This window comes from Carex rostrata, chromosome 9, assembly GCF_964058835.1.
Source record: "Carex rostrata chromosome 9, lpCarRost1.2, whole genome shotgun sequence".
Lineage (NCBI taxonomy): Eukaryota > Viridiplantae > Streptophyta > Magnoliopsida > Poales > Cyperaceae > Carex > Carex rostrata.
In genome coordinates, this window is record NC_135926.1 from 13,041,683 (window position 1) to 13,067,010 (window position 25,328).

At 34.2% G+C, this 25,328-nt stretch overlaps 1 protein-coding gene and 2 pseudogenes across 3 annotated transcripts; 1 reads left to right on the forward strand and 2 right to left on the reverse strand.

The window, feature by feature from the left end:
* Positions 1-429: 429 nt before the first annotated feature.
* On the reverse strand, positions 430-8,300 carry LOC144559478 (FACT complex subunit SSRP1-like; annotated as a pseudogene). The gene is made up of 17 exons (XR_013513153.1): positions 8,171-8,300; positions 7,428-7,613; positions 6,670-6,775; positions 6,032-6,168; positions 5,574-5,657; positions 5,359-5,450; positions 5,167-5,275; positions 4,803-4,887; positions 4,593-4,685; positions 4,428-4,432; positions 4,078-4,270; positions 3,579-3,730; positions 2,816-2,963; positions 1,777-1,878; positions 1,264-1,431; positions 736-814; positions 430-652 (listed from the first exon to the last, which is right to left on the reverse strand). The product of XR_013513153.1 is annotated as an FACT complex subunit SSRP1-like (transcript).
* Positions 8,301-10,536: 2,236 nt separating this feature from the next.
* Positions 10,537-12,661, reverse strand: LOC144559204 (mitochondrial outer membrane protein porin 1-like; annotated as a pseudogene). The gene is made up of 6 exons (XR_013513104.1): positions 12,516-12,661; positions 12,335-12,402; positions 12,085-12,195; positions 11,769-11,858; positions 11,084-11,292; positions 10,537-10,865 (listed from the first exon to the last, which is right to left on the reverse strand). The product of XR_013513104.1 is annotated as a mitochondrial outer membrane protein porin 1-like (transcript).
* A 5,536-nt stretch (positions 12,662-18,197) lies between these two features.
* LOC144559503 (Thioredoxin superfamily protein) lies at positions 18,198-20,715 on the forward strand. Its single transcript, XM_078308534.1, has 4 exons — positions 18,198-18,541; positions 18,754-18,897; positions 19,320-19,528; positions 20,316-20,715. Exons 1-4 carry the CDS (start codon positions 18,300-18,302, stop codon positions 20,468-20,470), a joined length of 750 nt encoding a protein of 249 aa, XP_078164660.1. The 5' UTR covers positions 18,198-18,299; the 3' UTR covers positions 20,471-20,715.
* The last annotated feature ends 4,613 nt before the right edge of the window (positions 20,716-25,328 follow it).

Below are 25,328 nucleotides of genomic sequence, written 5' to 3' on the forward strand. Positions count from 1 at the left end.
CAACATGTATTCCTACAGAAAACAATTAAAAGTAAATAGCTTATTCTGTAGATTTTCTCCATAAGTTGCTTTGAATATCTAAATCCAAATGCCTATTGAACAGTGACGGTAGAGAGTTGCTAGTGTTTTATGTGACCTGTTCAATTAACATTTCATGGTTCCAATCAGAGTTTGACAGTCCGGATCAAACAGTGTTAAACTGAATGGCACAGATAAAATACTACTTCTAGTTGTAAAGGCAGCTGATATGGATTCACATCCTTCACTGCACACAACAGATGACTGTACTGGTATTGGGCTGTCAGGAGATTTATGTGAATCCCCAATGATAAAGCCCCTTCTAGATCTGAGAGCGTGCAATGTTGCTGAGGAAAAGAAATGGGAATACTGTACTGCATCCAACTGCTAGCTAAAAAGTGCCAATACAATTACATTAAAGAGAACAGCGAGAGACATCAAAATTCACAAAAAATGTGCAAAATCTATCCAACCCCCTCCCTCCCTCTGACAGTAACATTTTACAGGATAATCTAGTCAGAATCATTGCCAGAATTAACGTTGGCAGCAGCGCCACTTTTGTACCCAGCCATTTGCTCTCTGTACCGCTTTGAGTCTGCCTTGGCCATGGTTTCAAAGGGCTCTTTCTCCTCAGCTGCTCGGAAGAGAACATAAATTTACAGATTAAAATAGTAGGATGACAAGAAAATAAAAAAGGAATATAGCTCAGAATATTACCTTACATTTTCTTCCACTTCTCACCAAGTGCCTTCCCCACTTCAGTAAAGGCCAATCCCGGATTGCTTTTCTTTATATTCTGCACAATTATATATAATGTTAACAGATTATTCTTGTGGCTTAACAAACACACAAAAATGCAAAAAAATTCCAACAACAAATAAAATTACATGAATAAAAAGGTCATAAAATAGGGTATTAAATTTTTTAGCATGCTTTGCAACAACATATATGCACACTACAGCAACATAAATACAGCTTCTGTTCAAAATTACTATGATGTTTGCTTTTCCCTGGCATTACGTATGCAAAATTGTGGTAGAGATTCTAATATATTATGACAGAGTACATGGGTTACCATTGCAGTACAACATATCACAATTCTGATAAGTGAAAACAATGACATGAACAGCCTCAAGTTTTGCTTGCTATATCAGTACACCACCACCTTTCTTTAGCAATCTAAACAAGCATTATGGCTACAAAAGTACATAATAATATTTCATAAATAAAGAAGAAAAAACTTGCCTCTCTTTCTGCATTGGAGAAAAACATGAAGCCACTCATGCCCCTTTTAGGGGCATTTGGGTCTTTTTTCTTCTTCGGCCTCTTCTTTGATCCCCCTTCATCTCCATCCTTTGCTTTTCTCTTGGATGATGATGGCTTGGTAACAGTTGCTTCCTTTTTCGGCATTTTCTGTTGTTAAAGAACATTCATATTACATCTCTTTGAAGTTCTAATATTAAGAAAGCAGAAATATTACAGTTCCCATCTATGATATTTCTAAGAGAAAAGACATCCTCATAAAATCCATAGTAGCAGGTATCAAGCTAATCAAATTTAATCAAGAAGACCAAAACCAAGAACAGGTGAATTGCCCTGCTAACAATTGTATAGATAAAAGAAAGTTTTATAAATTAAGGTACAGTGGTATCATTTTGTTACGTCTTTTAGTTTTCTTTGCATCAAAAGCCAAAGTATTGAAAATATTCGAGTACTAAGAATGCAAACAGTGCAAAATAAAGGCAAAGAACATGTTACCTCTTTTTTCTCGCCTCCACTGCCACTGGCATCAGAATGTTCTTCGTCTGAATCATCTGTGGGGGACCCACTGTCATCCTTCTCAGCAACAAAATCTTCATCCTGTCATAAGCAAGGACGAGATCAGTTAGAAAACCAACAATGAAGAAAGTCGCTTAGATCCTTGCATAATCAATATCGCAATTCAAAAAATGAGGTTTACAAGTGCATGCAAGCAGAAGTAAGATATTATTCTGTACATTCTCATTCAATGATACTAAATTAAGAGTTAACTGATAGTCACATTTTCATGACTAGACAACTTATTGGCTTTTCTCAAGGAAATTTTCAATGTGTCTTCATAATGTAATCTTTACTAATGATCTATCCAGTCCCAAACACAAAGTGAACAAACATATACCCAAGGTAACCAGACCAACTGATACAGTACCAAATAATACGAATGTTCTTTTCTGGCTCAACTAGGGCATTTTTATCACACCAAAGATTGTTTGATTAGTTGTTAAGTCTCAACATGGGCTTCAAAAGATGGATCCAGACAATTGATCTTGATCTAATTCACAACAGAGTCAGATACAGCACCTCCTAACATTGTTAAATACCAAGTTTGTTTCATACAAGATCACGAAATTTAAAAATGAGGGTTGAGAAGTCTGTTTGGTACTTTTAACATTACCATCCTCTTGATCTTAGACACAACAAAATACAAAATAAAAAAAATGTACAGATATTAGACATTAATGCATCATTAACAAAGTAGATCATGGCCATCAGTTCAGACTCTCATTTGAAGCCCATATGACAGTTCAAAGGTTATGCTCAAGGCTACCTTCATGAGTTGAGACCCAAAATAAAATCTTCTCTAATGTTTTCCTAACCAAGTCAAAACTAAAACCCTAAAGACCAGGCAAGCTGAGAAAAGAAAACCAAAATGAAATAACAAAATTGGCAAAAAAGCAGACCAGGAAGAAATCATTCTATACAGAAGGCCAGAAAAGAAAAGTAATAATATGCATCATGAGTGAAGTTAGGTAATTACCTCTTCATCACTTTCATCATCACCAGCTTGGTTCTTAATATCCTCAAGATACGGGTCAACTGTACTGTCATCTGTATTTTGAAGAACTGCAGCTACTCCAGCAGCTGTTTGTACCTCCCCTGGGTTGAGTATCTTCAAGCCCTTCGCACTTTACAAAAAAGAGTAAACCAAATATTGTGAAATTCTTCCTCATACAATGTTAGCCCTATTTATTCAGTGAAATATTTGCAGCCTTAACCTCAGCATCCTTTCAGATGCCTCTTGTGAGAATTGAACCTGCATCTCCATAGAGATGCGAGGTTCATACAATGTTAGGTAGATCCCCACAAATATGTCTGTTACTTTTGGCACACATTATCAATAAAGGGAGAATTCCTAGAACAATAATTATCACATACACCCCTGACTGCAAAATATGGAAGTATCACTAACATAACTTTTCCTCCCAATATCTTTAAAAACCAAAATAACAACAAGAACGATGAAAAAAATCAGATAAGTGCCCCTCTTTTCTGCATCATTCAAAAAAGAGGAAGCAAAGATGAAAAAGGAATAGTTGGGGGCTTAATGAACTGTTTTATTTTTTAAAATATAAATGAAAGTGTGAAAGAGGATGCAGTACTTTCCAACTTCCTGTAAAGGTATAAGGCTGTTTTTCTTATATTTTTCAGGCATTTCGAACATGTCTAGTTTAACATAAATATAACAGTTTAAGTAACCTTTATTAGAAAAAAGTAAGAAGAGAGGAAGGAAAAGGATTTACCTAATGAAATTAAAGAGGCTGTGGTACTCATTCCTTTGGATATTTCTGAACAAATGCTCTTGTTCGCTCTTAAGTCTGACTAGTAGATCAAAGTAGTGAGATGACACACTTGAGCCACCAGCACCATGTCTTTCAAATTCCATATAATCAATCTGCGTCATTTAATTTTTTAAAGAGGTTTACGAGCTATCTAGAAGCTATTATACTTAAAAAGAAAAGACCATAATAGATGACTTGTACTGTGTACACTATGGAAATTAACAAACCCTTGCGAAAAACAACTCAAATCAGACCACATCTACAATTTCAACTATGCAATTAACAAAAAGCAACCCGAAGCTCACAATGGCACCATGAAAAATTAGAACACACCATATCAGCACTTTAAGGAAAGAACAAACTTATCCAAACTACTAGTGAATGTGACCCCAAGTAATGAAAAAATGAAAAAAAAATCCAATATAATAAAGAGTGAGATCAAAGCAGAAAAAAATTGTACCTCATCGTGAAGTATAAGAGTTGGAGGTTTGGGAAGAAAGAAGAAACCCTTTTCAAGCGGGTATAATAACCCATCTTCTGCCTTGAGAGAAGATTTAACTGCATACCCATCTTGAGCACTACGGAATGAACTAGGTCTTGTCACCTTTGAACCCAATAAGCCACGTAAAATTTTGGTGAAGACAAGATTATGGCTAGCGTCATTACAGGATTTAGATTTCATCTAGTAATGAAATCCAATTTTTGCAATTGCTCAAAATAATGCCCAACTTAGTAAGAGTTAACCCAAAGTCGTGCAAACCAAGATTATTCCTCAGTGTGCAATGCAGTAGTCTAACCCCTAACTTCAACTTACCCTCGGTGGAAAGTCAGATGATGAAACAACCAAGAAAGGGAATCACAAATTTATTACAACATGGGATCAAAAAGGTACAGAGCCCAGATTACAAGTAATTCCTACGAGTAATAGAGACATTCACAATATGAAATGTATACAAATATATATGCATATATCACCTTGTATGTTGGCTCCAGTCTGTCCTTGTATTTTGAAGTAAGTTGTTCCTCACTTAACATCAGTTCCCTTTCAACAACAACCTCCGTCTCAAGCTAAGTTGAAATTAAAATGAAAACCAAACGATAGAATATGTCATATGTTGTAAAATAAATTTCAACAGTAAGTAGATATTTAATTGAGTTGTATACTTGTAATTCAAAAGGATGTACCTGAATAACAATATGCGGGTACATAGTTTGTCCTTTGCGGATTGGTGGATCAAGAGTAATCACAACAAATGTGAGGCTGGTTGGACTGCATATATAATAGCACACGTATATAATAATTATTATCTCCAATAGTTTCATAAATGACAAAAAAAATGATCTCTTACTCCTCCATTCCAAATACCAAACTACTATTGAAGAAGGGTTAAAGGTTTAGGCCCAAACATACTTCACATTTTCAGGGACACCTGGGAAATTAATCAATTCAATGGTATGCAAGAGAAGTCATCTTCCCAAAATCTAAAATTCAATTTACTTGAATAGAAGAAAAGCAAAATCAACATATTCAAATAAAAGAAAAGCAAACCTTCGGCAGCAGGAAGAGACGAACAACACTAGTATATTGAATTTTAAAATCATTTGCCTGCCCTTGGATTCGCAAAAACGACATGTACAGCTCAATACTATATCGTCCCCTGAAAAACACAAAAAATTATGTTAGCCCTCCTTGGGGTTGAAACAGCAGGTGAAAGAGCATAGAAATGCCATTTTTGTCTACCTAGGTGTGAGAATTGAAATTCCTTCAAACATAACAACAGGCTCTTCTGATGATCCTACATCTGCGAACTGTTTTATCTTATCCAGGAAAACCTGAAAACAAAAATAAATAAATTAGAAATTGGCTTAAAACTAAACATCTCAAGTCAACTGACGGCTTGACTGTTAATTTAAAAACTACCCTTGAAAGTAATCAGATCGACAACAAACACTCACCTGTGCAGGAGGCCGGTTCTCATCTCCAACAAATTGGGTATTGGAGGTGGGGATATGGAAACTCACATCCATCAACGAATCTTTCTACATTTGACCACAAAATTAAGTCATAACGATTAAATCAATGGAAATTGATATTGAAATTGCCCCTCAAATTCCATGTTAATTCAATTGACATCAAGTATCTTTCCAACCATATTTTGGAACAATAACAAATTGTTCATCAAAAGTATTATCATGTTAACATTAATTTAGGGAACTGATAATTTTATTAGGAGAAAAGCTGCCAGAATTTAAGGTTGATACTTCTCCATATCTTTTCCAGAAGACTATACTAGCAGTTCGGTATCATAGCAAATAACTTATTTCTTTTATTTGTCAATGAGAATCTTGTATTCCAGAGAAATTTAGAGTGAAAATTTTATGCAATTTAACTATATTAATAATGAATTAAGCACCTCATTTGCACCCGTAGTATCATCCACATGGAATTCCAAGTACACATCTGTTTTCCCTTGCAACTGTGTCTGCGAAACATCAGCTAGAGAGACCTCAAATGCTTGTTTGTTACTAACCATGAATGTCAGCATGTTTCCTACAATATGAAGCAAATTTTAGCACGTTTTGCTGGTATACATAAAATAGCTAATAACATTAATTATTTTTCTTCTTCAAAATGAGAACAGTTTTCTGCGTCTTTGCAAATATCATCTAACATTATTTATTTATTATAATTATAATGAAAAGGGAATATTTCATTATATATTTAGATAGGTTTTCCTAACTAGAGTTTGCTACTTGTTTCTATGTCCAATCTTAAAAACAAGCCAACTAGATGTTACAAGTTATACTGCAAATTCATGTTACTTATAAGTAGATTAAAGTTAGGGGCTATTCAGTCACCTTTTTCTACAGCATACCTTCCAAAGGTTTGGAGTGATTTACAACTTAACCATACAATCTTGTATGTCATTAAAATATATGACATTGGGCTAATTTGCAAAAATTAACCATGCAGCGAAGAAGGTTAGACATTGGGCTAATTTGCAAAAATGTCTGACATTAAGTAGTAAATAAGAAAGGGAATGAAATTTACCATCTATGTCAACAGCTCCCCAATTATGGCCACTGACAGAAAGCTGTTTCTCTTCAGGCGTTGCTCCAATATTCTTTTGTATAAAACTATTCAAAGTGCCAACATCCTACATATCAAAAGTACAGTATAATTGTTAGCTTATCCAGTCAAATATCATTCTTAATAAATCCACAATGGGTCAAATTTTGATCCTAATGTATACAAAGTGGTTAAATGAACCAAGCAAGGATTTAATGCATACCTTGCAAAAGCTAAATATGTCACGTATTCCCCCCATCAACATAATCCCACAACATAAATAAAGACACAAACAGTGAAGAAGGATAGGTAATTTGGGCCCCGGGTAGTAAGAAACGATCAATAATGGAAAGTATGCTTCGCGCTTTGCAAGTTTTACTCAAGAATTTAATTTCCATATTTGTAGCGGTAGCTGGAAGATTTTACGTACGGTACATATGATATATTGATATTTTAAAAACTGAAATTTCACCTGAAACGGGGGAAGTAAATTTCAGCGAATTCTTTTTATATGTCATGCAGTACATTTTTGCATTCACATTTCGAATGGGAACAACAATGAACTTATATGAGACCACTGGCAAAATTAGGCTAAACCCAATGGACTTATATGAGCAAAGCATCCCTCTATGAAAACATTTCATCTTTTGCAACCCAATTTGTTATACTGTCGTGTTTACAGTATACTAATGGGTCTATTCAAATAAACTGGTAACCAAAATATTAAGTTGAACAATTACCTGTTCTTTAAAACCAATGAATTTATAGAATACCCCATCTTTTCTTCTAACTCCAAGTTGGTAAGCCCGAGGCACTTTCATCCAAGTGAGAGATACTATCTCAGATTTGTTGACTATTATTTCCTTCCCACCACCTTGTTTTTTCCATTGGAGTCCCCCAGAGTTTAGGCGAAACTAGCCCGGGTTCTGAAAAAAAAATGGCAAAGAAAAGGAAACACACTCAAGCTCAATTAATTGTTTATTAAATTATTTTCACTAAAATCAATAGCACCTCAGAACTTCAAACTTCCGGAAAAAAAGATAATTTTACGTCCACAAATGATTTATTTTGATATGCCACTAGAACCAAAAGGAGATTCTCAAAGTAGGGGAGAGCTAAACTATTTCAAGCAAACTTAATAAATTATCTTTCTTTTAAAAATTAATATGACAGCACACAGAAGTTCTTTTATATCAAGTACAAGCTAATATTACAGCTTCACCCAAAAAAAAAAAAAAATCTCGGTGCATCTAAAGGCAAGCCCTATAATCAAAACCCTAATTGCATTCCAAGCCAGCTATTGAGGCCTCATACTCAGAAATTAATCCTCAGTAACATTCCTATTTCAGCTATTCCAGCATGGTTACAGCAAAATACCGAACCGAAATCAAACCTAAGAGTCCAAAATCCAAAAGAGACGCACAAATTAAGAAAAAAAAAATGTAACAGTTAAAAGGGATGAATCAAAAGCGGCTGTTCTCACCGTGTCTCCTCGGCCACCGAGGAGAATACCATTAAACTGGTGTCCGTCCGTCATTTCTCTCTATTCTCCGACCACTTCTCTCCTCTTCTTCTTCTCTCTCTCTCAAGTTCTCTTTTTGTCCCTCTCCCTCTAAGTGTGCAGTAATTGTCGCGCCTAGCCGCGCCCCCTTTCCAGTGTTTGGTAATTTGCGCTTTGCGGAGAGCCATGTCGGCCATGTCTTGGGCCGGCCCAAATAAGATATATGAAGGCTTAAATAGAGATTATTATATAAGTTTTGACCGGCCCAAATTGAAAATTAGCTCTTAATTTTTATTATCGTTAACTGTTAAGCCCATTAATAATAGAAACCATATTAGAGATATCAAGGAAAAGAGAGAACAACCTGAGAGATAAATTTGAAGAAGAAGAACGATAAGAAAGCAATATTTTATTTATTGTAATACATTTTAAAATATTTGATTCAAAATATTATAGTTGTTTGTTCTAGCATTAATAAATTTATAAACATTTACAAGACATAATATAGAGTTTATCTATCATATTCCATGATTTAATGATCATGAAGTGTGATCTAAATCACATAAAAACATCAAGTTCCATGATTTTATATGTTTATTTTAGGACCAATAAATCTATACACATTTAATAGATATAATTTAAAGTTTATTGCTCAGTTTTTGATGATTTATCGATTACAAATTAGATCCAAATTAATTAAAAGTATCAACAAACACACACACACACAAGACACTGTAATTGCATGTTACAAAATTGTCATGTGTTGTATTTGTTATTGTTGTCTATTTAGAATAGATAAATATGAGAGTTCAGCTCATCAAGTCCTTCGTGAGCTCAACTCTAAAATATATTGAATTGACATCAAACTATGAATCAATAACGTTGAAATCAATTTACTTCACAAGTAATACGTTTACATGTAAAATTTATAAATTTCTGAATTAATTTTATATAAAGTCAAACAGTCACAAAATGATAAAAATGAATTGCATTCAAACTAATTTATAAACCTTCTTTTTTAATTGTTTGACTTCTTAATAACTTAAGTTAAACATCTAAAATTCACATATAAGCATCACTCATGAAAGAGGTCGAATTTCAACGGTTTGAAAGCATTTACAAAAATTTTGAAGTTAAGCTCACAAAAGATTTGGTGAGCTTAGAACACCCTAGCTAGTTCTACTTGGTAAGTATATAAACAATTAATAGAGATGATTTAGAGTTTATAAGTTTTGGTGTCTTAATCATATCTGAGACCTAATTAGTTGATTATAACAATCGATAGATACACACGATGCACTTTAAATGCATTTTAAAAAAAAAATTGTGTCTAATATTTGCCGTACGTATATGTTTCTTTTAGCACAGATAAAATTATACACATTTAACATAAAATAATTTGAAGATTATATGTTTCTTTTAGCAATTGACTAAAAACAAGGACACCCTATAAATGCATTTTACGAGTATTTCATGCATAATATTCATCGTATTTATCAGACTTAGCAGTAAAACTGTTAATATGCCATATCCACGAGGTCTATTAGATCATTAATTTTGTGCATAAAAATTGAATTATGTCGAGAATAATTTTTCTAAAACTACGGATTATTTTTTTGTGCGCATAGTTTGTACACATATATTTTATTTTTATTAAATATTGTTTTTTAAATATGATGTTCCCTAATATTCAAATTCTAGTTTCACCCGTAGAAAGGAGAGGGGAGCTGGCATCCAATATCACTCGAAATTTTTTATTCATAGAAATTATTAAATTCAGATGTACAAAAATAAAAAGTATTTCATTTTTAACAAATATAAAAGGATCTAACTCATCATCGTGTCCGATCCAAATATATAAATTTAATTTATTGAATCCAATCCATTGGTATCCATTGGTATTTTTAGTTTTTTAAAAAAAAGTTAGGTGCTGATGGAGAAAAAAAGTTATATATATATATAGATGAGCTACGCATGGAGTAAAACGCGTTTGTACTCCACGCCGTATTAAAAGTCCAAACGACCGATTCGAACCGTTAGATGTGATCTCCATATTGAAATGTGCTTGGAGACCAAATTTTACATTTTTTGAATTTTTTTTTACTATGTATTAAGCAATTTTGAAAATTGTTATTTTGCTGTGAACAGTAAAAATTTCTGATTTTCAAAAAATTTCCAATATCACGAAAAATACCAAAAGTTAATTATTATATACCCACAAAAAAATTTGCGGAAGTGAGGATTATCAGAAGAAAATTAAGGATAACGATCCAAAACTAGGCACATATCAAAGTTCAGAATTTCTTAAAGCATCAGATGAGAGATTAAAATTAAGACTAGTCCTAGAGACCACAAGACACTGCTTTGCTATTTCAAGGTGAAAGAACCAAGGACAACCCAACCTTACAGCTCTTCTCAATGGCCTTGGTGTCGACTTCACCGGTGATGGTGAAGAATGATTTAGGCCTCCATTCATGCTGAATCAAGGCACTTGCCATGCCATAGTTGTTGAACTGGGCTTTCACCAGGGTTAAAGGGTCCAAAAGATGTTGGGTACCAAATGTTATTTTTTTTTCTCCATTTGTAAAGCTGTGTTAGCTCGGCACCAACTGCTGTTGCCGTAAGTGGGCTTACCAAGTGGTAATATGAGGCAGTCATACTCTCACCCTTTTCATTCCTTTATGTCAAGAACAAGATGTAATATTTTTAAAAATATTTAGACCATGTAAAATAGTAAAAGTTGCCAATCAGGTTATAGAACCGACTAAATTTGGTAACATTTTGATTTGGTCATACAAATTTCCTTTTTAAGTTTTTTTTTTTCACATACAGTCAAATTTTAAAAATTGAAATTTATGGAAGCTAAAAATCAGAACTGCACTGAAGAATGCTTACAGAGTGAGAGAAGCAATGAGATCAGCATTCACCACATTAAGACCAGCATTGCACTTTGTGAAATTTCCAGTTGCACTGTCAAATGCCACATCAGCACCAAGAGCAATAGCATTTGATCCTACAACCGTTGCGAGGTTGACCACAGGATTTGCAGTCAAACTCATTCCAGTACTTACTGCAGCATAGTCGTGTAAGTATTGCAATTCCAACTGTCACATAGAAATTTCATATGAATACAACAACTTAGGACCTTTCCAGTTTTCTGGTATTCATAATCTTCAAAATACTGTTACTTGAGTTGAAACTATCAAAGTTCAGACAACAATACATTTATGTCCTAGTGGCCAAGCCCAAATCTATTGTTCAATTAATGGCTTTTATAAGCACCAAATTCTACTCAACAGAGCATGTAATCAAATCACAGCATAACACAAGAATTCTCAATGTTTTACAGTTACTGACACAGAAGGATTTCCAAAAAATTAGGTTTCAGCTATGAACTCTAATTAGAATATGAATTTTCCATGCACACCATCAATTTTATCAAAACTACCAAAGCTCACTTCATAAACTTAATTCCAACAAAGTCCTCTCACCTAATTGATTCTGAATAAAATGATCTGCTTGGCATCTAGTTAGCAAGAATAAAAGGTGAACACAACAAGAGATAATAAAGAATAAGTACCATTCCAGATCGCTGATCGGGCACCATGAAGCTAAGAACTGTCTTCAGTCCAGGGGCACCGAGGTCATCAAGTGTAACAGTGCTTAAAACCTACAATTGAAAAAATATAAAGAATTCATCTTATTTATTAGCAGTAGAGTTTGTCGTTGTTGTTGCTTTTATTATGTAATTTCTACATAATTGAAAAAGTGTGAACCATAAACATAGACTAATACAGAAATGTGACTTCATCACTCTATTTTTTTTTTTTTGAAAGAAGAAAGAAAAATATACCAAATTTTGTAATAGATTAGTAGATTAAGTACAAGTGACTAACTTTAGACTCTGAAGTAGCTTTGAGGTTGATTGAGATATTGTCGCTCTTTATCTGAGACTGGATTTCACCCAAAATCAGCTCATTTCTCTTTGTACTTGATGTTGTCAGTGCCTGAAATTCACAAATAATTAATTTGTCTCTTAACATCATACAAAAAAAATCCAATTAACAACTTAATTTCTATAGGTTCACGGTCAATGTATTTTCTCTGTGAAATGCAAAGATTAAAAGAAAACAATAAAGCACTAACGATTCCATTTTCAGTATAGGTTGTAATAGAAAACTTCTGATCAGTCTGGTAATCCTTGTACAACAGATCTGCAATTAAAAACCAGGGTGTCAAATTCTAAAAACAATGTCAGTTCCATTATAACAATAACTCAAATTAATTCAATTTTCAGTAAAAATAAATTGAAAAAGAGAAGACAAACCTCTAGCTTTCTTGCCAATTTCTGAGTAGAAACAAGGTCCCGACCTAATCTTTCCTTCCATTTTGTCTTCCAACTAAGAAAATTCTCAACGAAAATACAGATGAAGAAGGATAATTTTGATTTATCCTTTGCTTGACAGTAGTGAATGAAAATGTCTCCGTCTTTAACAGGAGTCCGCATCGTCTGCATTAACTCTTTTGAGTTAATACATATCGACCGTCCGATTGTAAACGGAGCTCATCCGACCCTCGCCTAAAATATAGGAGGTTTAAATATTAGTGCGGATCTAATTCGCACAAATCTAGAATCTAATCGGACGGTAAAGATTCATTAACTCAAAAGATTCCTTTTTTGAGTTAATGCAAAGGATACGAATTCCTTTAAGATATCTCAACTTTTGCATGGCCGACGTGTCCGGTGCCTATTCGGCGGTGATGTACGGGGTCAGTATTTGTGCGCTTTGCGATTAGTGCGGAACGTATTTAAACGGTTGATATTTTCCATAAATTCACGCAAAGTTTGAGATATCTCGGAGGATACGAATTCGAGATGTTGGAGCGATAGCTGTCGTCCGATTAAGGTGGCTTTTGATTTATCAGACGGTTTCGATTGCTTGGCTGAATATTAAGGCGGTGGCAAGCGGACGCTTCTGCCAATACGTGTCAAGCTGAGATTTTACCAGGACTAAGGTTAGCTTTCAGATATTTCTGTGGCCATCAAGGAACAAACATCGCAATATGCCATAGACCTGACAAGTTTCTTTTTCCGTCAAAATTTCTTTTTCTTTGGCCTTATTCATATGTCGGTGACATGCTGACTCGCCCCAAGAGAGTTTGTACCGACCCCAGACTTAGGAGATCAAGGATTGACTAGAAGGATATTTTAGACGAATTCGCATCTTCTGAGAAAGATTTCTCAAACACTGTATTTGGATATCGCGGAATTACGGAATTACGGAAGAAAATAAGAATAGAAATGAAAATTTATTTTTGAAAAATTGAAAACTTACGAATATGAAATGCATGAAATTAATTATAGAAATATGAGAAAATGAGTGTTCATTTGTATCATAGGATTAATTGTGAAAAATATTTATTTATTTTAAAATATGTATATTTATTTAATTGTTTTAGTTTAGTTTAGTTATAAATAATTTTTTATTTAATTACTGTCTTTGAATAGTGTAGCGTTCTGTTCTGTATTGATTTTAATCAATTAAGTTAAAATTAGCTTAATATAAAAAAGTAATTAAATAAAAAATTACAATGAAAAAAATATGTATTGCAATGAAACAAATAAAGAGTAGAACTAGGGTGCTCTTAAGCTCACCAAAGTTTTGGTGAGCTTAACTCTAAAACTTATCAAATCGATTTCAAATGATGAATCCGAACCGTTGAAACCCGTCTACCTTACGTGTGATGCATCTACATGTGAAATTTTTAAACATTCGAATTAATTTAGTATAAAGTCAAGTGGTCAAAAACATTCAAAAAATGAATGCACTAAAATTAATTTATTAACCTTCTAATTTTGACCACTTGACTTTATACTAAATTAATTCGAATGTTTAAAAATTTCACATGTAGATGCATCACACGTAAGGTAGACGGGTTTCAACGTTCGGATTCGTCGTTTGAAATCGATTTGATGAGTTTTAAAGTTAAGCTCACCAAAACTTTGGTGAGCTTAAGAGCACCCTAGTTCTACTCACAAATAAATATGTAAAATATGTATTATAAAAATTATTACTAAAATAGATACAAATAAAATAATTAGTCTTTTTTCTTTAAATAATAACATAATAATATAACAAAAGTAATTAGTCTTTTATCTTTTTATCTACCTTCATCCTTTGATGAAAGTATTATTCTTTAAATTGTAAAAGAAGTTATACTAACAAATAAAATACACTTCATTTGGAGGATGGACACATAAAATCTGAGATAAAGAAAATTGGGATCCATAGTCACATGCAAATGCAAAATGTTATCCGGTCTCTTAGCTTATCAAGTTAGTCCCACATCTAAAAATCAATTTTAATTCGAGTCTCTATATATAGATGCTGAAATTTACTTGCTATTTGAAAGAGAAAGAGAGAGACTTGAGTCAGATAACCACGTAAAGTGAGAGAAATTGATGAGAGGGAGGATTTGGGAAGAAAAAAATTGTCTGAGATAATAATTTTTTTCCCAAAAAATTGCATTGATATGGGAACGATTGGAGACAGGGGCGGACGCAGAATTTTTGTCAGGGCGGGGCAATAATCAGATGCAAATAGCTTATCGGGTTCAAACCCAATAGCTTATCGGGTACAATTCAACATAACAAAAAAATACCAATCAATATAATAAAAATCCTAAATTACTTGAAAAAAAATCAACAATTTAACATTTATAGGAAATTTCAAATCAACATTTTGGTTCAACTTGGCAGCCTTTGCTTTTGAATTAAACAAAAATAAAAACATTTTGGTTCAACTAATTTTCACTATTTGAGATCAGCGCCTATTTGGGCTTCGCTAATTTGTTTCGCTCAGAGTTTAGATGGGCTCCATTCCATCTATTAGAATTCCAGAATGGGGTACAGGGGGGCAATTTGAATTCCAGGGAGGGGCAGAGGTCCGAAAAGCAGATTTTTAGCACTATTTTTGAAAATCCAACGGGGGGCAGCTGACCCCCCCCCTGTGCTACAGTGGATCCGCCCCTGATTGGAGATATATTTGGGAACCCATCAAGAAAAAAACTAGTCAGCCGAACGGTGTTTGGAAACAAAAAGGAAATTGACTCCAATCCCATTTGATTCCCACAAAATTACGGCGTGCCGAACAGGACCTGAATGTTTTCATGGAAAATCTCAACCGTACAAATACGTTCTCCACGAATTCGAAGAACAAATAATATAAATGAGTAGATGACCCTTCGAAAGAGAAGCGTAAAAATACACCTCTATTGATTTGAAGCAAAGAAATTAATATAGCGCATCAAATGTTTTCTGCAATGTGTTTTGGGATCGATAACAAAAAAAAAATAGTCATTCACAATATATTATATCTAAAAATTATCAGATTAACTTTAAATAATAAATTCAAATTATTGATGTACTTTACGAGTTATTTTGTTTTGCATGTAAAATTCATACATTTTCAAATTAATCTAGTAGAAAGTCAAGTGATAAAAAATATAATTAATGTATTTATTTTTCATCATTTTTTACCATGTAATTTGTACAAAATTAATTTGAAAATGTATAAATTTTATATATAAATGCATCACTCTTAAAGTAGATCGGTTTCGACAATTTGAATTAATTATTTAAAATTAATTTAATAAGTTTTAGAATTAAAGCTTAACTGTTAAGCTCACCAAAATATTCGATAAGCTTAAAATCACCTAGTTCTACTCATGTATTACGCAGCCACAACAGTATTTTAATGATAGATATATTTTCTTTTGGAAAACAGATTTATAAGAAAAAACTTCATAAAATTTTTATTTTTGCCAGTCGTAATATGAAACAAATAATTTCATAAACCATGTTTTATAGAGATTACAAACCAGATATGATTTATATCTTGAGTAAGGCTTAGGTGTTATAGATAGCATAAAACATTATGTGCTACAATCTCAAAAGTCTGTCATACAGGCTTTAAATTTCAATCTAAATAGTTCAGTAAATTAGCTATATAATGAACTTGTAGAATATCAATTTTTATAATTTTTTATAATTTATGAAAGATTGTAAAAATAACCTAAAATATTGATAATTTTCTTTTATTTTTAAGTAATTTTTTCTCATCTTTCATAAATTATAAAATAGTAAAAAAAATTCTCAAAATGATAAAAATTGATATTCAACAAATTTATTATATAACTTAGATAAAAATTTTAAATTTATACGATAATTTTTTAAAATCATAGCACAAAAAACCTTATACTATCTATAATGTCTGAGTATTACTCTTCAAGAGCGGACCCGCGTTAGAAAAAAGTAGATCCGATTCTTCTTTGCTCCTCCCTGAAAATGAATTTGTCCCTCCCTAATCGAATTTTTGTCTAATGGCATCAAAATCTGAAAATCTCCTAAACAATAGTGTCAAGCTCTGAAGAAAGAATTATGTCTCATGGTGAAGAAGACATAGAAAGGATAAATCTGAACGGAGGGGTCAAGTAGAAGGATGATTTAATAGTTTTATAAGATGTCTTTTTATTTGTTGATGGGCGTTGTTTAATTTTCTGTTTGGTCCTGAGTAACAATGGTGTCAAATTTTATTTTCTCATAGTCCAAACGTATCCAGTAACTCTAAGAGCATCTACATCCCTGAAATTATTAGAGTTTCTAATACAGTTTCAGGGATGTGAGAGAGTTTCTTATTTAGAAACTATGCAGAAATTTTTTTTTATTAAGAAACTGTTTATAAACTCTATGTTAGCCAAATGATTGGCTCAAATTGTTTCTCCTTTTTAATTTGTTTGCTGACGTGGCTTAATAGAAACTCTAAAATGAGTTTCAGGAATATGAGAATTAGAAACTTTAAGGACTATAATTTCTAAAAAGTAGTTAACGGTTATTTAGAAATCCTTTTGAGTTTTAGAGATGTAGATGCTCTAAGAAGCCTCTTAATTGTTTCACGGTTTTGAATATAAGCCAGTGGATCATTGCTTTAAAACAAAGTGATACGCCGATGTCACATTTTGTCCAATTAAAACTAACTGATGCAAAGATGGTGTGTGACAATTTTTTTGAGTATATTTAGTTTGATATAATAACTATGTATATATATATATATATATACAGGGACCGGCTAATTTGCTGACGGCAGCATTTTAGCCGGAGGTGCTGCCCCTCCCCCCCCCCCCCCCCCCCCCCTCCCCTTTTTTATTTTATTTTGTGATGTCCAAACAACAAATTCAAATCCTTAGATGTTTAATATATATTATAATCTACTTGGAGACCAAATTTTACATTTTTTGGAATTTTTTACTATTTATTAAGTTGGTTTGAAAACCGCTGATTTCAATGTTGCAGAAATTTACTAAAAAATAACGGTTTTCAAACTAGCTTAATAAATAGTAAAAAATTCCAAAAAATGTAAAATTTGGTCTCCAAGTAGATTATAATATAGATTAAACATCTAACAGTTTTGATTTGTTGTTTGAACATCACAAAATAAAAAAGGAGGGCAACACCTTTGGCTAAAATGCTGCCGACAGCAAATTAGCTGGACCCTATATATATATTTTAAACTACAAAACAAGATTTTAGCAAAAAATATCTTAGTTTCCGATCCCATTTGACCAATTTTGACTGATTTATCTGATTTGATAAATTTAGTATCAATTAGCTAATGAGTTTCAATCTAATAAGTCATTTGAACCTGATTTCTGATTTCTGCCCCTCCTCCCGGCAGAATTCCTGCATCCGCCCTTTTATATCTTTCATTTCATAATTTTCAGTACATACATCTGATATTTTGTACAAGTCTTTCAAGGTCATTCCCCAAACTTCTCGCTTTCATTGGCAGCAGCAAAAAAAAACAAAAAAACAAAAAAGAGAAAAAAAAAATAAAAAAACAAAAAAGAGAAAAAGAAAACTCTCCCTTTACAATATTCTCAACTTTTGCAAGGGTGTTTGTCAACTTATCTCAAGTCAGAAAGCAGGTCCCACTTTATATCTTTTTCATCTGTTCCAAACTCCGACCCCTCTCGAGAATCGAGATCCATCTCGGCATCTCCTGTCCGATCAAATTCAACCAAAACAAAATAAACCCCAAAAAACCTCAAAAAAATGGCGAACCGCTTCGTGTACAAGGATGTAGAAGGTGCCACCACGCAGTGGGATGACCTCCAGCGCAAGTTTGGCAACCTTCCTCCCAAGCCTGAGGTCTTCAAACCCGCGCCGTTCACCCCCGCCGACGATCCCGACCTCCGCCCCAAATCGGCGGCGTGGATCGACGAGAAGTCGCCGGAGGAACTCGAGGAGCTAGAGGATGACGATATGGATGATGATCGCTTCCTCCAGGAGTACAGGTTTGGTCACTTTTTGATATGAGTTCCATTTGATCATGATTCAGATTATTTCAGTTGGGATGGATTCGTTATTCAATTATTGATTTGTTTGGTTCTTTGGATCTTTAGAATGTTGATTGGAATTCAGATTGTAGTATCTTAAGTCACTTACCAATTGCTACACTGCATTGCACTTACTTTTATTACTATTATTTTTTCGATCGCTGATGAAGAAAGAAGAGGCTAGCAGAGATACAAGAAGCAGCAAAAGTGGTGCGATATGGGTCGGTTGTGCCCATTTCCGGGTCAGACTTTGTTCATGAGGTTTCTCAGGCTCCACAAGATGTCTGGGTGGTTGTGTTTCTCTACAAAGACGGGTAATTTTTTCAATTTCTATTGTTTAGTAGACCTACTTTATTTACCATATCTTACAGTCCTCTGTCAAACTAATATGACTAAATGAAGCCAATAAAGGGAAGTCCTCAGCTAATTTCTTCTAACATGTAGTGGTAGCACAGTGTATCTTACCAATAAACAGTGTTCTAATTTAGTATTTTAGTCACAGATATGTTTACGTCTCTAAAGGATTCAATTAACAAACTAATCGATTAACCAAATGGGTTATCCCATCACAAGAAAAATGGATAATTTTGAATTGAATGAATTAGCATTTTGTATACCATAAGCACCATCTGGTAAACACCCATAGTAGAAACGTTTTAAATTTGCAGCCAATTTCATTTCATTGTAAGCACCATCACTAATATGACATTTTTTGGTGGATTCTCATTTATTTTAGAGTACAAGAATGCGGAGTACTCCTCACCTGCTTGGAAGAACTGGCAACCCGCTATCCAGCAACAAAATTTGTTAAAATAATCTCTACGGATTGCATACCCAACTATCCTGATCGCAACCTCCCAACCATACTTGTGTACAACAATGGTGCTGTGAAAGGTACACTTGTGGGTTTGAGTCAGTTTGGTGCAAGAAGATGCACCCCTGAATGTACGTTTTCTTCTCTTAAATTATTTTATTTGTAAGAAGGGGGTGGATTATTGCTGTTTGTGCCTACTTATCAGTTAATTGGTAGCTTTATAAAGTTAATTGCTATTTCAGATGGGAGGACAATTTATATTTTAACCGATTTGGCCCACTAGTGCAAAATCCAAAATATTTAGAATTATTGTTCTAATGGCTTGGTGTAGCCCTACAGTAATTTTAACATGTGCTAGAATTTTTTTCCCTTTTTGTGTTATTTGTCTCGGCCTTTTTTTGTTCTCAGTTTTGTTGCATAGATTGAGCTAAATTGGAGACCCTTGGACATTTTATTGTGCAAAATAAATAATTCCTTACTAAAACTAATAAAGAAATCCTTGAGTTATTGCTATTCTGCGAGCTTGGCTCATTTTATCAAAGGTCCAGTGGTGGTTTCATAAGCACCACTACCATTAATCGTGAATTCCTTGGTAATAATGACATTTGATACTGTGCTCGAATACTTGTAATCTTTAAACACAACCACTGTTATGTATTTGGATATCAGTAATATTTAGTTACAATAACATCTACTTGGTACCATATTAGTCAAATTTGGTCTGGTTATCCCGTAGGATTATAATTTTTTTTTTCCTTTGGTACCCTTCTACCTGGGCACCATGATGGTCATACTAAATACTGGCATCTGGCTGCAGGTTGTATTTTCCTTGTCTTTCATAATAGTAAACTTCAATATCTGAATAGTCATCTATGTGTGTTAAAATAGTGTTTACTAAAATGGTTCTTGTAATCACAGCCGTTGCTTTAGCGCTGTGCAAGTCAGATCCTGTGCTGAATGATGGTCACAGCAACAATGCATCAAAAGATGCTGTCATAGATGGCGTTCGCAAAAGATTCATCGAGAAATTAGTAACTCAACATGAAGACGAAGAGGATTATTCAAGTGATTGATATTCTTTGTTTCTCACTTGTTAAGTGTTGTTGTAAGTTATTATTGACTGAATGGTTTCTTTGAAAATTTTGTGTTATCTTTTGGTTTGGTGTAATTGTGTTTAGGAAGGAATCTAGTTATTTACCTTTGTGGAGATTGTGCTAATACCTACTGAGACGTTTCTGTTGTATAGGGACACACTTTGTATGGTCGGCGTTTTGGGGTTTTTCCTAATGTGGGCATTAAATCATTTTGTTACATTCCACTTACCAGTACTTGCATATCTACTGTTTAATTGTTCAATTTAAGCCTTCACCTTGACAGGAGCGAATTATATATGATACATAACCTTGTTCAAGATCCTAATAAGAATTTATATGTTAGTTTGTTTATCACGACTCATGAGACAGTGCTGTGTAAGCTTAAGCATTCAGCCTAGTCTCATGATAACGAATTTGCATCCTCTGTGATATCTCAACTTTTGCGTGTTTTTTTTGGAAAATTTCAACCGTTCAAATACGTTCTGCACGAATCTCAGGATACGCACTCGAAGATGATGTGGGTCACCAAGTGCTCTCTGCTTGTCACAATTTGGATTTTGGGTAAAAGCTTGTAAAGTCGTGAGCACCAAATAGAGATCAGCACAACCTCTTTTGACCAATATAGATCATCACAATGTGGACCGGTTTGGAAGCACCGGTGAAAATTCTTCTATTGCACTCTCGCTAATAGCGAAAAATGCGCTGTAGGGGAAGAATCTAATTTTAGTTACCAAAAAATGTGAAAAATGGACGGTAGATCCGTCTGATTTTCGTAGTTCAGATGCGGCGTGGTTGCTTCGTACGACAGTAGAAGCGAGAGAGAGATGGGGCATGGAGGTACGGCTCGGTCGAAATTTTCTTCAAGTGCGTGGGAGAGAGAGGCGTGGGGAAGGGATCAGCGTAAGAAACGAATAAAGAGAGAGAAGGGGATGCATGCCTTGCCCTTCTCCAAGAAGAAAAGGGAATTAAATTTGGGTGGGGTCCAGCCGTAGGTGAGAGAGAGGAAAAGGTTTTGAGTGGGGATGGCATCCCATTAGTTGCTCGGCAGTCGTTAGTGAGGCTGTCACCTGAGCAACCTCTTAATTTCCTCAATGGCATATATATACAGCGAACACAACAACGTCCAGGAATGGAGAAACCGTCTGGAGATGGCATGTATATATATACACACATCAAATGTGCCATTCATTGCTCTGAGAGGTTTGATATCAATATTGATCGATGAACCGCTCCATGAATGGCAGAAGAAGTTGAAGGAAGCTGTTAGTGAAGGACAAGAGGAACTCAGCAAATTCCAAGCCAAAGCCAAAATCCTTCATGAAAATCCAAACCAAACCGTTGAAGGTGGGCCATCTGCCGGTGATCAATCGATGCAAGAAGAAGGACATGACGATGCAATTTTGGGGCTTCCTGCCTCAAATCTCAGGGAGACAGCCACTCGTCAAGTTGACCAAGAAGAAAACTTACCCGATGATCAACCGATCGATGCAAGAAGAAGGATCTGACCATGCAACTTTGGTGCCTCCTGCCTCAAATCTCAGGGAGTCCGCCACTCTTCAAGTCAACCTAGAAGAAAAATTACACCTTGCAAACCATATATACAACAGATAGCCCATGGCCTGCCATTAAAGAGGGCTTATCTGTATTCGCTCGAGTATTTGATCCAAGAAACTTTAATTAGTTCACTCAATCCTCGAAGATGGTTGACAAATACTTGGAGAAATGTGAAGATGTTAGAAAGCTTATAAAAACCATGGAGAAGCTTGAGAAAATGTCTGGGAATATAGGCAACTTCCTTGAGTTACTAAAGTTGCAGTCGGAAGGCAAGATGAGTACAGAAAGCAAGAGAAGTGCTCATCCTATGATGACGTCGGCGGGAAGGCCCATAAAGAAGATGAAGATTGTTGGGATGGATATCTATTCTTCAGACGACAATTTGGATTTTCCGAACGATAATTATTTTTTGGGTTGTACCACCATGTTATGAAATTACAAAGAAAAGCTTTTTTGCGGTTTTCTCTCTCGAATCACATATCAATGTTTATTTTTGCTACGGGCCGGGGAAGATCAATCAACTATAAGGGAGGAGTGGAGGACCACGATGCATGTCAAGCGGTACGTGGATATTTGAAGCGATTTCATTATGTAAAGCTATATATGAGTTCAGGTGTTACGTACACAATGGATATCGATCCTCTAGCATTATTCTCAAGCGTTAGATATGTTGAAATTAATATTTTTATTATAATGTTTAGTTTGAATTAGTATATGTGATGTCTTATGTTAAAATAATGGGTGTGTGGTTAGTATAATTATTGAGTTAATTAGGTTTAGGAGTGCAAAAATAAGAGATGCTGGCTTTTTCTGGTTTGGTTTATGTACGTAAATGTGAAAAACATTGTGAGTCATACACAGCACGTGTTTAATTTGGAAGTTCTTAGTATAAATTCATTCTTAATTTCATTTGAAGGAATATTTTTTTTTTTTATGGGATATCTTCTTTTAGTGTTATCTAACCACAGGCCTAATAGAGAAATTAAAGTATTATGAGTTGAGGAATTGCATAATGTGTACCCATATTTATTAATCGTTCCAGTTGAAGAATTTTAAACGGAACTTGTGACATAAATATCCGTGCAAAAATAAGAGATGCTTTTTCAGGTTTGGTTTATGTAGGTAAATATGAAAAGCATTACGAATCATACATAGTATTAGTACATGTTTTTAATTTGGAAGTTTTTGGCATGTATGTCGATACCAGAGTTTTAGGAGCACTTGTGAGTAGGGGTGTCATTGACACCTGTTTACCCGTTTACCCTACATGTATTGTATTCAATAAGAACGGTGTGGATAATATTTTTTTTTTCTGTTAACTTATTATTGGGTATGGATATGAGTAAGAATTTTTTTTTCGTTAGATAAACAAATATGGATACGAGTAAGAAATCTTGTTGTAATCTAAACTATGGTTAATAAATCTAAAACTGCCTTGGTTAGGCGTTACACAGTTTGTTACAAGATGCTGTTATATCTTGGTTAGGCGTTGCCCAGTTTGTTACAAGATGCTGTCAAAATCCTCCAGTTTTAGCAATCAATGGACACCTCCAGTACTCATCCAATAATTTTAAATTTAAAGATTGTCGATACTTTCAAAATAAAAAAAATTTATTAAGCGACTCCTCTCTTTCTAAGTAGAGTAGGATTTTATTGTTTTGAATCAAATCTATTTGCTTTAAGATGCACGAATCGAATCAATCTGCTAATTTAATATGACTTTAATTTCTATTTTGTGGGCAAAAATGATAGCGTAAACGCAATGTTCCAACTTCCAACCCTTCACTGAATGGCAATGCCACGTGGCCCGCACACGAGAATAGTAGAGTTCGATCACGCAGGAACTCTTTCATGCTCGGTCCTTAATCCTTATCCAGCTGACTCAGTTTTGCCAAAAGTTACGTTTCCAAAGCGAGTCCGCATCGTCTGAATTAACTCAAAAGAGCATGTTTTGAGATATGAATTTAATCCATACAGATCTTAAAGCATATCAAATGATTCAGATGTATTAACTATTTTTTTTTTTTAAGTTAATGCAGAGAATACAAATTCCAAAGCAGCTAACTGCTTATTTTCCTACATGTTATTATGTTATTATTCATAACACTGTGAATTAGATCAATTGATTTGAAAAGAAATCATTTAATAATAAATTAATTTGACAAAATTAATAATAGCATTTTAAAATAAATTTGTAAGTACATTATTAGAGATAGATAACATATCAATCAATTTTCATACAATTTGAGCATTATTTGAGATCTATCAAGACAATAATTCTAATATGTATACAAATTTATATTACTTGATAGATAATAAAGCAACTTTTATAGACCGAAATTTTTAAAATTACCATTTTTCAATAAATATTAAACTAAAACACCATTTTCGCCTGGAATTATCATATTTCGCATGGCCGCTTCCTTGGGAAGCGGGCACCTGGAGCTGGGCCGCTTCGGAGGGAAGCGGGCACATTTCTGGGCCGCTTTGGGGGGTAGCGGCCACACCTCCATGGTGATTTGTCACTTTTTTTTACTCTAGTGTTGTCATATACTGTGATTTGTTATATCAAGATGCTTATCTTTCATGTTGTTATTTATCATACTACTTTGTTTTTATCTTTCATCATTTTTCGTCACAGTAAATCTAAACTTGACAGTCACAGTAAACAAACCATAAAACAACAAATAAATCACAAATAAATCAAAACAAACAATAATAGTACGCCTAATAAGTGTCTGCATGTTAATAGAATAAACGAGTAATGCAATCACAGTCTGTTTTGTTGCTTGCCTAAATACAATAAACAGTAATAGTGCGCCTAAATACATTGCTTGCCTCTTTCTCAACCTGAAAATTTAATAACAAAAATATATTGTTACTCCTCTTTCTCAACCTGAAAATTTAATAACAAAAATGTATGAGTTAACTACCTCGTGCATCTCGAGCAGCTCTGTTTTGTTGTTCTTGCGTATCCCGGCGAGTCTGATGTCCTCTCCTTCTATTATGAAGTAAATCAAGCCACATCGGAATCCTATTAACTCGCCTTCGACCCAAGGTAATATTTTTGTCGTTTGGAACAAGGACTGGGCCTTCATTTTCCGGCCAATCGGACTGATTGTCATACACATGCCATTCACCCAACCATGTGTTGATAAGTGTCTGTATGTGGTAGTAGTAATGTACAAACCTTCCAGGGTCAATGCTTCGGAGACGGCACACTGCGAGAACATGAGAACATGGTATTCTGTTTAATTGCGGCTTCTAGCATGTGCATGTAACC